The sequence below is a fragment of the Chamaea fasciata genome, unplaced genomic scaffold (genome assembly GCF_029207755.1).
Source record: "Chamaea fasciata isolate MVZ Bird 193981 ecotype frontalis unplaced genomic scaffold, bChaFas1.0.hap1 SCAF_2, whole genome shotgun sequence".
Taxonomy (NCBI): Eukaryota; Metazoa; Chordata; class Aves; order Passeriformes; family Sylviidae; genus Chamaea; species Chamaea fasciata.
Genome location: NW_027094087.1, coordinates 77,524,341 through 77,539,531, shown reverse-complemented (window position 1 = coordinate 77,539,531; position 15,191 = coordinate 77,524,341). Strand labels below are relative to the sequence as shown.

General features: G+C 38.5%; 1 protein-coding gene across 1 annotated transcript in view; it reads left to right on the top strand.

The window, feature by feature from the left end:
• The window catches only part of TMTC4 (transmembrane O-mannosyltransferase targeting cadherins 4), a 54,262-nt gene that overhangs the window by 22,903 nt on the left and 16,168 nt on the right, over positions 1–15,191 (top strand). Inside the window, exons 6-11 of the mRNA XM_066176412.1 lie at positions 1,355–1,452; positions 3,293–3,385; positions 6,720–6,881; positions 7,645–7,847; positions 11,120–11,291; positions 11,379–11,510. Of these exons, the coding sequence (XP_066032509.1) occupies positions 1,355–1,452; positions 3,293–3,385; positions 6,720–6,881; positions 7,645–7,847; positions 11,120–11,291; positions 11,379–11,510 (860 nt within the window). The remainder of the gene's footprint in view (positions 1–1,354; positions 1,453–3,292; positions 3,386–6,719; positions 6,882–7,644; positions 7,848–11,119; positions 11,292–11,378; positions 11,511–15,191) is intronic.

Below are 15,191 nucleotides of genomic sequence, written 5' to 3'. Positions count from 1 at the left end.
GTAGTCTGGTTCAAAATGAAAGAGGAGGCCAATGTCAGCCGATTCTTTTCACACTTATGGTTATGATTTGTGTCTGGCCTCAACAACATTGGAGGTAGTGTGCTGGTTTCCTTGTATCATCAGTGCAGAGTTACTTCTCTGAAGGGTGTTCAGCTGCATTTAATTAGGTGACTTAATCTCAAAAGGTGTTGATTTCTCACTGGCAGTTATAAAGGAAACCTAGTGTACTAGCTTAGGTGTAGGTGCTTACTTCTGGTGAAATTAATCTTAATCTTTTTACCCTTTTCATAGACCATTATTGCAGTTCTCTTTAAGCAGTGAGGGTGAAACCTGCATTAGCAGTAGAGGAGAACTGCTCTAAAGATCAAGGGAAGTAGGAAAGGGATTCAGTCAATGAATGCAGAGTTCAACTTTGTTTTTTCACATGCCAAGTTTGATTCTTGTGATGCCTGTAGAGCCCATGTTACTTGAATTAAGCAACTGCCTCTGAATGAGCAGAGTGCTTCCCTCTGCTGCTTGCACCTATGGAGTAGAGGTTGTGACAGATATGTTTTAATGTGAAGTACCTGTGTATTCTGTGTGTGATAGTACCTTGGCTGAAGTAGGGTTTATTGTATTCGTCTCAGATATGCCTGCTTGTAGTACCCAAAATCAGCTCCACTGTACAGTCTTTAAAGACTTTTTCTTTGAGTAGAAGCTGTAGTTGCTCTTGATCTCTTAACCCCAGAGTTCCTCACCCTGCTGTAAAACTGCTTCCTGAGTGCAAGGACTGACTGCTTCTGCTCAGCTGCTGACATTTTTGAGCTCTATGGCATTCTATTGCAGTGATAATAAAATGACATGAGGCACTTGCTATATGCAGCAGCTCTGGAGAAGCAGCTCATTGTGCCTTTGTAGACTAGACTGCAGTTAAAACAGTTTGTGTGTGTGACACTTCATGAGTAACTATTATAAAGAATTTCTTGTTCTTATGGTAGCTTGGAAGAGAGTGGCCAGTAAATGACAGAGCTCTAGCTAAGGATGACAAATGTCTCTAAATATTGGGAATTAACCTTTGCAGATGACAAATAGTGAAAATTATGTGAAGCCTCTGCCATTCTAATTAATCTGGCTAAAACATGGAGCAAATAGGGAGATTTCTAATGTCTCCAAGAACAGAAAATCACTGCAATAAAGGGACAAATGCCAGCATATTGCAGGAAGTGGCCTATGCGTTCTAAGTCTGCGTATCCAGATCTTGACTGGTAGAAAAGACTGTGATACTGAAAGCTGTTTATTTTTTTTTAATTCTTATTTTAATTTACCCTTAAATTTATAAAATGCCTAAAAGATGTGGCATTCTTTATTTTTACAGATAAGGAAGGACATACGTTTTCTGTATTCTGGGTGCTGGTGAGTGTTATCCTAGGTGCAATAGCCATGCTGTGCAAAGAGCAAGGAATTACAATACTGGTAAGAATTTTCCTATTAACTGTATTTTGACCTCAACATCTGTCAGGTATAGTTGTAAAGTCTACAGGAATTAATCTTCTCCACAGCTAATGACATGCAGACCTTTTATTCTGTTGAGAAAACTAGTTAATGTTGACAAAAAGCAGTTATTCTAGTAGATCTGTCTTAACTATGTCTTTGCCAATCTGTTAAGAGTTCTTCACTTTAACTTTTGTAAGCAGGTTGCATATATTTTTTTAAACTTCAAAGTTTAAAACTTCAAACTTTAAAGTTTAGAGGTTTTACAGAATTATTTTCACTTTCATTGCCCTTGTTTTTGAACATAATTCTTGAGATAGCAGGACTACAAACTTCTCATTGAAGGCTCATGAACAAAGATATAACCAGAGGAGAGCACTTTTAAAAGATGCATTCCCTTGCTTTTGTGAACAGTGTAATTACAATTAGGGCTATTGTTTATGCTCTTCTAGTACTGCATCTCTTCCTTTTCTCCCTTATTTAAGGATCTGTTTGTGGAAACAGATGTAGTTATTGCTTGTGTTTATTGTGGTCTGGCTTTTTATAACTTCAATGAAGGCAATACTGTTTTGGGTGACCAAACTGGCCACCTGAAATGCTGTATCTGTGATTTTTACCTTTTATATAGTCATATATCTTTATTAGTAAGTCCAATTTATAGCTTTAGTTGACATAGATAAGCAGAAGAATCAGAAAATTCTTTGCAGCAAGGACCCTCTTGTCCTTGCTAAAATAAAAGGGAAAAGATATTACAGAAAACTTCTTGATTTGGGATGTGTTTTTTTGATAGATGTTTGTAGAGTAATGTGTTTTTCAAAGGTGTCTGTAAGGAAAACTTAAGGAACTGTCTAAAAACATGGTGTAATTATTTACTCTAGCAGTATGAAGAACTATTTGAGCTATCAGACACAGAACTATTATTGGATTTGGGATTTTATTTGTTTGCTGTTGCACTGCTAGAATGATTATATTTATTATGCTAAGGGGAACAGGTCAGAGGGATAAAGGGCTAAATCACCCATTAAAAAGATTACTTGAAGGCTGAATGTGATTTTCAGTTGAATTCTTGCCTTCCCATCTCCATGTGAGTGAGCCAAAAGCCTTTTAATTGCCAAGTGGCCTTTCTACATAGAACCACATGAAGCCACACTCTAACCTATCTTCTGTCCCTTCCCTTTGACTGTTAGCGAGGGGCTTGTACCTCCCAGTGTGTGCCAGCTCTTCGCTTCACCTGGAACTAGTCTAGTTTTATGTGTCATATAGAACTCTTCTTTTTTTCTTTTTTTCCCCAGCAACTTGCACTTTTTTATTGCTGTAATTGCAAGAAAAGCAAGCCCGATACCTCTGCTAAATCTTTCTGAGCCTTTGTCTGTACCCTTTAAAAACAGTATTTCTGAAACCTGGAACTCCAAAGATACCATACAACAAAAAATAAATAGAAAGCTTAACGAAACTCCACCTCACTGATAGAAGCCTTACCTTTTGACTGCAGCATTTACACTGCAGAACATTTGGAGAAGAAGATGGAGAGCAGATTTCTGTTGTGACCATGCATATGTTATCTAGCTTGTTGGTGCACAGTATTCCCTGAAGGGTTATTCCATGTAGCAGGAGAATTCCCATTACAGTAAAATGTTATTGTACTCATTTGAGCTCTACCATTCTGCCATCATTACTATCAATGTATCTCTCTACTTGTTTGGAATCAGAATTAAGATATAGAGTAAGTCATGATAGAAGTGCAGTTCAGGATGTATTTAAAAGAAAATACTTGTGGGTAGCTGCTTCATCTTATGCTGTTATTATTCTCTTGGTTCTTTAGGGTTTGAATGCTGTGTTTGATGCACTGGTGATTAACAAGATAAATCTTTTGGAGCTCATTAGAAAGTTACTGTATAAGGACAAGGCATTGGAGGTGAGTCCCTGGATGTTTTGTTCATTCTTACAGATTTTGTTCATTCTAGCCGTTCAGCAGACAGTTATGTCCTAAAAGACAGATTCAGCTTCTGGCAGTTTTATTGTTGTTGAGAATCAGGAAGAAAAAAACAAAAACAAAAAAACCAAAAACAGACCAACCAACCAAAAAAGGCATTGTTAGTCAGCCTAGTAAGGCAATGTGCTATGACATCTTTGCAGCAACATGAGTAGTAATGGGGTATTGTTAGAATTGCACTGGATAGTGAAATCCCTTCCACAGTTTTCTCAGTGTGTTAGAAGTGTTGTATGGAACAGTTGCTCCAGGGTCAATAACTATACACCTGAAATGGACTTGGAGTGGGGTTTGGTCAGAATAAAGAGAGGAAGAGATTTATTCAGATTCTCAATGACATAGTTAGACAAGTACATTAAAAATATGTTAACGGGTCCTAGTAGCTTTGGAGTTTAAAAGAAAAAGTTGTGTAAGCACTGATAGTTGCTAAGGATTGATTTTTCTGACTTTCATTGATGTCACTTTATCTGGTATTGTCTCAAGTGGCGTCTGGCACCTAGTATTGGCACTGACAAGCAAATAACAGAAACAATCAGCCTCAGATCAATGATGGATAACAGCCAAATAGACCTACACCTACTAGAGCATCACTGCTGTTGAACAGCCAAGAGTCTCATCCAACATTCAACAAGGCAAAAGAATATTCCTTGTACTTTGTTTCAGTCAGTGGTTTCACTGCAGAGGAGTCTCACTAATGTTTCTGTGGCACAAGTCCTGTGGGGCTTTTAAATTCCTTTGCAATGAGTGAAATGAGGAGCTGCAGGGGAGATCAGGTGAAGTAGATTCTCTAGAACTGAAATGATAGATTTGACCAAGAAGGGCTAAGTGAGGACTACAGAGTGTTTCAGGCAGCAAATAGGGATGCTGGTGAGTTTTGCTGAATAAGGAGCCTAATGTCAACTAGAATATGACAAGGGAAGCATGTAGAGCTGTAGGGATCTAAAGCAGAACTAGTTCAGAATTAAGTACTGGAAGCAACAGGTAATAAGTAGAACCTCAGGAATAAGTGGCCAATCAGCCCCACATCAGTGCCCGGTAAGATCATGGAACAGATCCACCTGGAAGTTATGTCAAAACATATGAATGACAGGGAGGTGACTGGAGACCGCCAACAGAGCTTCACCAAGGGCAGCTTGTGCCTGACTAATCTAGTGACCTTCTTGAATGGAGAAGAGAAGGCTGCAGGGAGACTACCTCTCTAGGAAGCTGGTTCCAGGGTTTGACCAGTAATAAATTTTTGCGATGAGGGTAGTGAGGCACTGGAACAGGTTACCCAGAGAAATTGTGGATGCCCCATCCCTGGAAGTGTTCTGGGCCAGACTTGACAGGGCTTTGAGCAAACTGATCTAGCAAAAGATATCCATGGCATCCCTTCAAGCCCGAAACATTCTATGATTCCAGGAAATGTCAGAGTCAAACCTTTTTGGAGGATTATTCTTTAAGCATGAAGAGCTCAGAGCATGATGCTTCTGTTTAAAAAAATAACTTTTAAATGGTTCTGTCTCAGTGAAGAAAACATCAGATGTGCCTTTTCTGTCTTATTCTTTTGGTAGAAGTAATTAATTTTAGCTCCTGTTACCTGCAAAAATCTGTTCTGCTCTTTTCAAGGAAGCGTATCTAAGATTGTTTTGCTTTGTTGAAAAGCAGATCCTAAAAACTCTTCAAGGAAGAACAGGGTTTTTTTTCTTCTTGATTGAGACAGGTTTCAGTTTCATGCTGGATATCAGTTAGTTCTAAATCAGAAGGGATACAACAACACTTCTTCCACTTTCACATTCTGCCTACTGAGAGATTTTGTGACAATTGTGAAATCTGGCCTTTAAGATACTGCATGTACTGTTAAATGAAATGAAGCCCTAGGATAACAGATTTTGTTGTTAATCTGTCATAAAACAGTTATAAATTTTCACTATAAGTGTTTTCTTTCATAGTACAATTTTCTCCAAAAGCTATTCTATAGGAAAACCATTCTTAAATCCTCCTTGTTGTAACTTTGGTTACTGAGATGTCCAACTTGGAAGCAATCATTGAGCACAAAGGCTAGCTTATGTAAAATCAAAATTACAGACTGCTTTATCCTTAGGTATTCAACTGAATATTTTATCATGACTCCATGGTCAATTACAAATACTAAAAACCAATCTGAATTTTTTTTTAATTTAATTTTTCTATCATTTTAGAAAATAAGTATCATCAACCAGTGCACTGATGTCTGTCTTTGTTCAGACAGCCTACTTTTATTTTTTTAAACTTCAGACATATATTGATATCCTAAAAATCTATGGTGATCCTTGCTAAAGAGCATGTTCCACTAAGAGGTAATAATAATTATGTGCCATCCTAAAGCTTTCACTGGTGTATTGTTATACTTACTGATGATTCTGTTTCCAGTCTCCACTGGTGAAGCCTGAAAAAACTCTACAATGTACGCTGGCTTGTTTTTTGGTTTGGGTTTTGATGTTTTTTTTTTAAATTTATGAAAATGATGTTTGCTTGGAGAAAAGTGTTATACATTCTGGAGAAAAAGATATAAAAATCTGTTAGATTTACTGTCTCTACCATCACTTCTTTATGTTTTATGTGAGTTGCCTTCTTTACACCCTGAAGTGTATATTATAAAATGCACGATGTAAACCAACCAATGTAGATCAAACACAAGTTTCTACTTTTTCTGATCTTGGGTAATTTACCCTGAAGTAAGTGATTTGGGTGTCATTAGATTCTAATCATGTTTTTGGGTGTGCAAATTTTAATTCAGTTTCTAATTTCTCTCAGTTCCTAACTGTGCAGTTTTCTTGGTATATACCTATAATTTCACCTTTAAAGATACCTAAGTCAACAAAAAATTTCCATGACAAGCTGACAGCTGGAAATAGCTATTTAAAACAAAGTCTCCAATATAATCATCCTCTATTTTAGAAAGAAAAGATAATTTAATTTAATATGCTGTATACTAAAGGCTGTATTCCTTTCAAATTCCCTGTCAGAAACTGCCATGTAAAACTACATCAGCTATAGAATTACAGAGGATTTGTAGAAGAGTGTCTTCTTGAACTAACAAGTTTTGTTTACTGATTGAGAAGGAAATTAAAATGTTTGCAAAAATACTTTCCAATTAAAATGTCAACTGATAGCAAAAATGCACAGGAGTAGCTTTTTCTTTCTGACACCGAGGTGAAAAGGATGTGAATGTGTTGAGTAAGAGAACAAATACTGTTTCTGCATGAGGTGGTTTTCTTTCTTTCTTTGTTTCCTGTAGAATGCTGGGCTGTTAAGGAAGGGGCTGCTTTTCAGGATAACTCTTTTGATGTGTGGAGGGGCCGGCATACTTTATATCCGCTGGAGGATTATGGGCACAGGACCACCAGCTTTCACTGAAGTAGACAACCCAGCTTCATTTGCTGACAGTCTGTTTGTAAGAGTAAGTTATGAAGTTGCTTTTTTCTGGCCAGCTCAGAGCATTTGTCTTTGCCCTAAAATTGAGTTTTCTGTGCTTCTAGGAAACAATAAAGTGGGTAGTTTTTACATTTCAAGATATGTGTCATGAGTCACCTTCACTTGTGCTGCTGTGATAATTCTCTGCCATTTTTTTTTTAAGTATACCATGTATATTCTTTGCGTTCAATTTAGGATGCACTGTATACATTGAAGTACTTCTCTATTTACTCACTGTTTTTCCCATGCATGCAAAAAATGAGTTTTTATGCATTTTCATCCCTTTTCCACATACTGTGTTTGACTTTTCATCTTCTTTCACAACTAAAGAAAATAGCACAAAGTTCTAGTCTGGTGTATTTGGAGTATGTCTTGGCTATGTACCTCTGGTGGCATTAAGGATCTTTCTGGAGATGGAGAATGAAAGATAAAGACAGTGGGTGATGTCTGTTGATGTTTTGTCCGGTTGTACGAGATTGTTCTTTTTATATATGAATATTGGTTGGACAGCACAGATTCACATTTCCCTGATCTGAGCTAGACAGCCACCTAGCTATGTTTAAAGAAAATTTAAAGATTAATCTCACAACTGTAATAGAAATGGATATGTAAATAGTTGCAGTCTAACAGTATTCATGGCCTCTTTATTGTGTTACAAGGGAAATGAGGGAAGAAGGAAGGACTAAAGTTGCCCCCTTCCCCCCCAAGTTTAGTATCAAATAAATGTTTGTTTTCTCTTTGACTGACAGGCTATAAACTATAATTACTACTATTCACTGAATGCATGGTTGCTGTTGTGTCCCTGGTGGCTGTGTTTTGATTGGTCAATGGGCTGCATACCCCTCATTAAATCCGTCAGCGACTGGAGGATAATTGCACTAGCAGCACTTTGGTTCTGCCTAATTGGTCTGATATGCCAAGCTCTGTGCTCAGAAGACAGCCATAAGAGAAGGTAAGAGACAGTGATGAATTTTAAATGCCTGGCCAACTTGAGTACGGTATTATTTTGTTAAATCCACTACTGATAATGTTAACAATTCAGTGGAACCAGTGTCTAGCAAATGCAGTTCAAATAAATATTTATAGCTGTCATTACAGTTTTATCCCAATTTGGGTCCATCACTGTACACCAGCTAGTAGGAAACAGAGTTGGAGGAGGAGGCATGGATGGCTGCTTTATTCTTTCTCCTGAAGTGGTATTTTGAGATCCTTAACTCTGTAGGTGGTAAAAAGTAATATGTGCTCAAAACGCAGTAGGAAATTATGTTTGTCGTTGCCCGTACTTCTTACAAGTCATCATTTCCTTTAATTTTCTCCTAATAATGAAAGAGAGGAGATATACTTTGAAAGCAAATAGAAATACTGGCCATGGTCATACAGTTAAAAACTAAAATGCTTGACCCATAGAATGTACTCAGAAAACAACTTGTACTTTACCCAAAGGAACTAAGAAATTTATTGTAAACTGTTCTTTCTCACTACAGGCTTCTGTTTAACTTTGCAGGTTCTGTTCCCATGGATTTTATGTAGACCTAATTTTTCAGTTCCTTAAAATTTTTCAGCTGCTCAGTCACAGAGTGGTTTGAGTTGGAAGAGGCCTTAAAGGTCAGGCAGTTGCAGTCCCCCTTCCACAGGCAGGGACACCTTTCATGAGATCAGGTTTCTCAAAGCCCGTTTATCCTGGCCTTGAACGCTTCCAGGAATGGGGCAATATCACTGTTTCCTTTCAAAAAGCCCATCTCCAGCTGTCTTGTTTCCCTCTTTAGGCACTGGAAGGTTGCTAGAAGTTCTCCCTGGAGCCTTCTCCTCTCAAGGATACACAACTCCAACTCTCTCAGCCTATCTTCATAGGAGATGTGCTCCAGCCCTCTCCTCATCTTCGTGGCCCACCTCTGGACTCACTCCAACAGGTCCATGTCCTCTCTATACTGGGGGCCTCAGAGCTGGATTGCAGCGCTCCAGCTAGGATCTCACCAGAGCAGAGCAGAGCAGAGGGGCAGGATCACCTCACTCACCCTGCTGGCCATGCTACTTTGATGCAAGCCAGGATATGGTTGGCTTTCTGCTCTGCAGGTGCACATTGGTTCATGTTCAGTTTCTCATCACTGAACACTCCCAAGTCCTTCTCCTCCGGGCTGCTCTCATGCCATTTTCTGTCCAGCCCATCTTTGATTGCCCTGTCTCAAGTACCAGACCTTGCACTTGGATTTCATGAGGTTTGCATCAGCCCACCTATCCTATCCTATCCAGGTCCCCTGAATGTCATCCCTTCCCTCCAACTGACCACACTGCACAGCTGGGTGTTGTGAGCAAACCTGCTGAGGGTGCACTCAGTCCCACCATCATGTCACTGACAAAGATGTTAAACAGTGCTAGTCCCAATACCAGCCCTTGAGGAACACCACTTGTCACTGGACTCTGGACACTGAGCCATTGCAGTAAATGCGTGCGACCATCCAGCCACTTCCTTAGCCACCAAGAGGTCCAGCTGTCAAATCCATGTCTTCAGTTTAGAGACAAGGATGTCATACTGGACAGTGTCAAATGATTTGCACAAGTCCAGGTAGGTGATATCCCTTGCTCTTCCTTTATCCAAGAAAGCTGGAACTCCATTGTAAAATACTATAAAATTTGTCAGGCACATTTTTTTCTTAGTGAAGTCCAATTGGCTTTCACCAACCACCTCCTTATTTTCCAGGTGTCTTAGCATATTTTCCAGGAGGATCTGTTCCATGATCTTGCCAGGCACAGAGGTGACCTACTGACCTAGTTTCCTGAGTCTGCATTTTTCCCTATTCAAAACATGAGGGTTATGTCTCCCCTTTTCTAGTCAGTGGGGAACTTCAGTGGATTGTCATGACTTCTTAAGTATGATAGGTCAGAGCTCAGCACTATCTTAGCAACTTCATCCATCAGTTCCCTTGGGATCTGCGAGTGCATCTTGTCAGATCCCATGGAGCTGTGCACCTTCAGGTTCCTTACATGTTCTTGAACCTGACATTTTCCTACAGCAGGCAGTTCTTTGTTCCCAGTCTCTGCCTTTGCCTTATGTGACTTAAGCAGTGTGATTGGAGCACTTGCTGGTGACGTCCGAGACAAAAAAGTTATCGAATACCTCAGCCTTCTCCATGTCCTGGGTAGCCAGGCTTCCCATTTGCTTCCAGAGAGGGCCCACATTTTCCAGTCTTCCTTTCATCACCAACATAGGTAATTCTCTTGTTTAGAGTGCAAGATCTTTTCTTATTCTTTTCTTCCTTCTCATCCCTTCAAATGTTTACAGTGCACCTGTCTGCTTTTCTGCTCTTCTCATACTTACTTGCACAGATAAATCATTTTGGAGAGGGCGTGGAACTCTTGCTGCAAGTGATGTCATATTTTCTAGTAAAAATACACTCACCAAGCCTTTATTGCTAAATAGTTTATTAGTAATAAGTGAAGATAAAAAGTTTAGTAAAAGCCTAGGATTTGTGGGGAGGAGAAAAGACCAGGCAGACGCATCTACCTTACAGTGTAGAGATTAATTTGTAATAAATTAGAGTAGAAAATTATCATGTTCGTTGCCTTTGTAAGAAAAATCTGACATGGATCTGAAGTTCTTATTCCCTTATGTCAGCTCTGTAAAAGTGAAGTATCTAGACTCTTTTGTCTGAGCTCTGTATAGTAAAGAGCTGAGTCCATATCTGCTGAGGATGCTAACGTTGGTGCCTAAAAAAAGGAAGACTGCTCTCAAAAAGTAATGTTTCTCTTCTGTCTGTAGAAGGAGAGTAGATTACTAACTTTCAAGCGGTTAACCACAATGGATTCTACTACTCATGTGTTTGTTAGGAGCAGAACCACCCTCTCAGCTGAATGTGCACCTAAGTTTCTTCTTTAACAGTGACTTATGTTTTTGCCCCCATTACTGTCTTACAAGGTCCAAAAATAGACAAGTAGCTTTTACCATTACTTTTCCTGCCTGTGTATTTTAAATAGGAGTTTTGTACTTAATATGTAATGGGGCTATTTTCTGGCCTGGAAGCATGAATATTGCTTTTCTGGAAATTATAGCAATGATTTTTAAGTGCCTCACTGAAATTTGATCTTAGTGGCTCTCAAAGGCTGTGTTTGAATACCCTGTTCTATATGCACATCCTTCTACAACGTTTAAATAAAGTTTATATGTGAAGTGGAAAAGGTACTTTTGTTAAGACTTGTAGTTAATCTGAGAATCTTTCTTGTTTACAGAATCCTTACACTGGGACTTGGATTTCTTATTATCCCTTTTCTTCCTGCAAGTAATCTGTTCTTCCGAGTAGGATTTGTTGTTGCAGAGAGAGTCATCTACCTCCCCAGTATTGGATATTGCATTCTCTTTACATATGGATTTAGTCTCTTGAGTAAGCAAGCCAAGAAAAAGGTACCATCAAAATAATCAGTAAAGTTGTTCATGATGAAGCTGTTCAATTGCATGATTTGTTTCTTAACTTGGCTCTCGTTCCTTAAGAAAATCCTTGCTGTGGCAGTACTTGGAATCTTGTTGATCAATGTTATGCGCTGTGCGCTCCGCAGCAGCCAGTGGAGGTCAGAAGAACAGCTTTTTAGGAGTGCATTGTCTGTGTGCCCTCTGAATGCAAAAGTAAGTCACGCATGGACTTCTAAACTTTTCTTCTATTTTTTTTAAGTGCTTTGAAATTCGGGGTCAAGGAGGTGTTATGCATAGTTAATATATTGTGCTACAGTGTTATTCACAGTCTTGGCTCAGTTCAGGAATGACATTGACAGGTCAGACATCTAAATTACAGTGGTAGCATAGTCAAAATACCAGAAAGTGCAAATTACAATATTATAATTCAGAATTTGGAGGTGAGAGTGGGGAGGTGAGGGAGAGGGGAGAATGCACTTCAAGAAAGGCATCAAGTCAAATTGGATGTACTGCCAATAAAATCTATTTAGAAGAATTGTGTCTATAATTGCAAGTTATTGCAACAAAAATATCAAAACAAGGCTAGTAAGTCATAGCAATGTATTCAACTGAAAAAATGTCTATGCTGTTTTTAGAATCTTTTCTGTCTACCTTCCAGTGGTACATAAAGCCAGAACAGCCGAGGGACAAAGCAGCATATCATCAGTGCAACTGGGGGATGTGGGAGTAAAATCTTGCTCCCACTTGTGCTTTTTTACAGCAACTGATGGGCTAGACTCTTCAGACATGGGCACTGAGGAAAACTGCAATTTTCCCTGCAGGCTTAGTGAGGGAACAAGGAAGATGGTGGGACTGGATAGGATGTTTCACTGAGCTGAGCCAGCAGTGTTCAGCCTCGGAGACTGTCTCCAGCCTCCAACAGAGGTGACCTCCACAGCAGTCCTTTGACAGCCAAGAATGTGATCTGTTGGAGCATACCACTGAGCCCTGATGTTGTCTGAATTTTAGTAAAGATACCCTTTGAAGAGCCTGGGAGTGGGACAGTGCAGCTTGTCAATAAAAATACACTGATGTTTTAAAAGATTAGATTCTTGTAATCTAGAGTGGTATCTAGAAAATACCAATCAAGACACAGGGTTTAAAAAGGAACCTGGGAATGCTCAGCTTCACAAAGAGAGTGATAAACTTAGCATTTACTGGAATACAAATATGCAACAGTGAGCTGTAAAAAATATTTATGGCCAATATTTACAACATGGTGGTGTCTTTCAGCAGTCTGAAATTTTAATACATAGGAAAGTGCTGTTGTATTTTATTGTGTGGCAGCAGTAGGCAACCATCTTCTTTTTAATGATGACCTCAGTATATCTTGTCTTCTGGATGACAAGCGCATACTATAAATGGAGCAAGTGCAATCTGTTTTCTTTGTGTGTAACTCCATCCATCTGCCATGGTAAGAGTGCTTTAGACAGATCCACACTCTTTGCCTGTGCTCCAAGCTCCTTGGACTCCAGCCATGCCTGGCTGGGAAGCTGTGTAGCTGTGCTCCCGCAGCATCGCGCTTCAGCCGATAAGCTGTGCACAAGCTACTGAGCTAATGCCGCTGGTTTAAAGCCAATGAATGTACAGGCAGAATGAGCTTGTGTTTGTCAACACTGGGCACTGTAGACATGCCTGAGCTGTATTTCTGCTGGTGACAGCTTGTGCAAGTGGAAAGCATGGAGATGTGAACAGGGAAAGGATTGTAGGCTCACATTCCAATTTTGCTGAAGGATGTAACTTTGAAATCACAATAGTAGGGAACTTTTCTAAGCAGGAACATTAGAGACTCCATGTATGAGAGCCTATCTCTTTTTTTTCTTTATGAGTCAGCTATATTTATTAAATTTTGACCAAGGTAAATGTAAAAATTTAAACCAGGTTTTGTTCTGATCTTCAGTTGTCTTGACATTTGCAGGCTTCCTTGAAAAATGACTCCACAGGACTTTCTTTCAGTGACCCATTTATTTCAGTGGGAGGCTGGTGCAGACCAAAGAATGGCACATAGATAATAGCTTTTTCTTGTTGTTCTTGGAACATATTAAATATGTGTAATGTGGCCATGCTTTACTGCCATTACGTAGCAGGATCTCAAAATCTCAAATCCTCACTAGCAGAAAAAGCTGTTCATGTTTTGTACAGCTCTTTTCAATTCCAAATTGTCTGTGTGGGAAGCATAGAGTAAACTTAGCCTAATTTTAAACAACAAGTAGTAACAGCACTGCCTTGTCTGATTTCAAGACTCATTTCTTTAAACATATCTCTATGATAAAAATGAGGAAACTGCATTAAATGAGATTGTCTGACACAGTAGTGAATCTGGTGCCTTGAGCGGGGACACATCTGGCTCAAGAGGATGACATTTAAGATCAACTTCAATAAACCATGCCCAGTGACTTTAATATTTATTGGAAATAATCAGGTACCATAATGAAGCTACAAATATTTTGACCTGTAAAAAATTCCCAGAACAGATTTTTAAATGTTTTAAATATTTTAAAATTTATTTTAAATGTCATTCATTTACAATATTTAAAAGTATATATGTTATATATAAAAATATATGTGTGTATATAAAAATATATATGTTATATATATTATACTTTTTTTTTTTTTAATATACAAATGGAGTGGGTGGGGTTTTTAAGAGAGAGAAACAAGTATGTTACAGATCTTGGTTAAATATGTCCAGGAGTATGTCCCACATTTGTACTTGTGTGGCCCTGCACTCAGGTTGGCTTCAAAGGTCATTAGACTGAAACAGTACACATTTTTAATACATTTGGCAGTATTCTCCTTAGCTGAACAGGAGGTGCCTGCATATTGATTCCATTTTTCCTACCACCTTTTTTCATACTGTGTGGATTGGATTCTTCTCCTGGGGAGAAGAAGCTGTTTCTTTTACCTTGTGGTTCCTCACCTTGGACTAAAAGAAAGATGTAAGTCAGAAGGACTGTATCCTGGATTTCTGTCTTTCTCTCCACTGATTATAAAAGAATAAAAGAAGTCCTGACAACTACAGCTGATGTGGATACATAAGATTATGTGAAATTTTGACCCTCTCCTACTGCTATTCACTATTTCTAGACATTGCTAGATTGCTCCTCACCTTCTGAAGTCATTACACGTTGTTTCTTTTAATTTAAAGATTATTCCCAAAAATGCTCCTTTTGCTGCCTTTTCTTTTTGCTGTTGGAAGAACTGAGTTATTTTTTCTCAGCTTTTAGAAAAGTCACAGAAGTTAAGAATCCAGAGATGGTCTTTATTCCTGGATGACTTCCTCTCATTGATTGTCTAAATAAATAATTACAGTTACCTTGTTACATACATGGGAAATAGCTAGCATTTTCCTAGATTTGAAATAACTGAATTTAAATGATTGTAAATTGTTGTTATTTTGTACGTAATCTCTACGTTCTCCTTGCTGCTGGCTTTTCTTTAAAGGATAGAAATTAATAAATGTAATTTTTGAAAAGCCATTTTGGTAGCAACTTTTCTGCAATAATAAGCAAGGAAGTTAGAATACTCCCAACATAATATTACGAACTCTCTGCCTTGACACATCAGAGTAAGTAACTTTGAAATTTATGCATTATGCAAACTGCAATCATTATAGATACAAGTTTGTCAGAGACGAGCTATGCTAATACTGAAAAGGTACAGTAAGTTTGTGAGATTGATTTCTATACTTTCCTAAAAGGTCCCATAAAACCTCTTTGTAACAGAACAAAATTTAATGCTGCCTGATCTTTGATCCTTAAGGAAGGAGGGCATGATCTAGAGGGCATTTCTTTTAGATACTGAGATATTTTTCTTTTTTCTATATATTAAAAGGGGACTATCTTCTGAGGAATG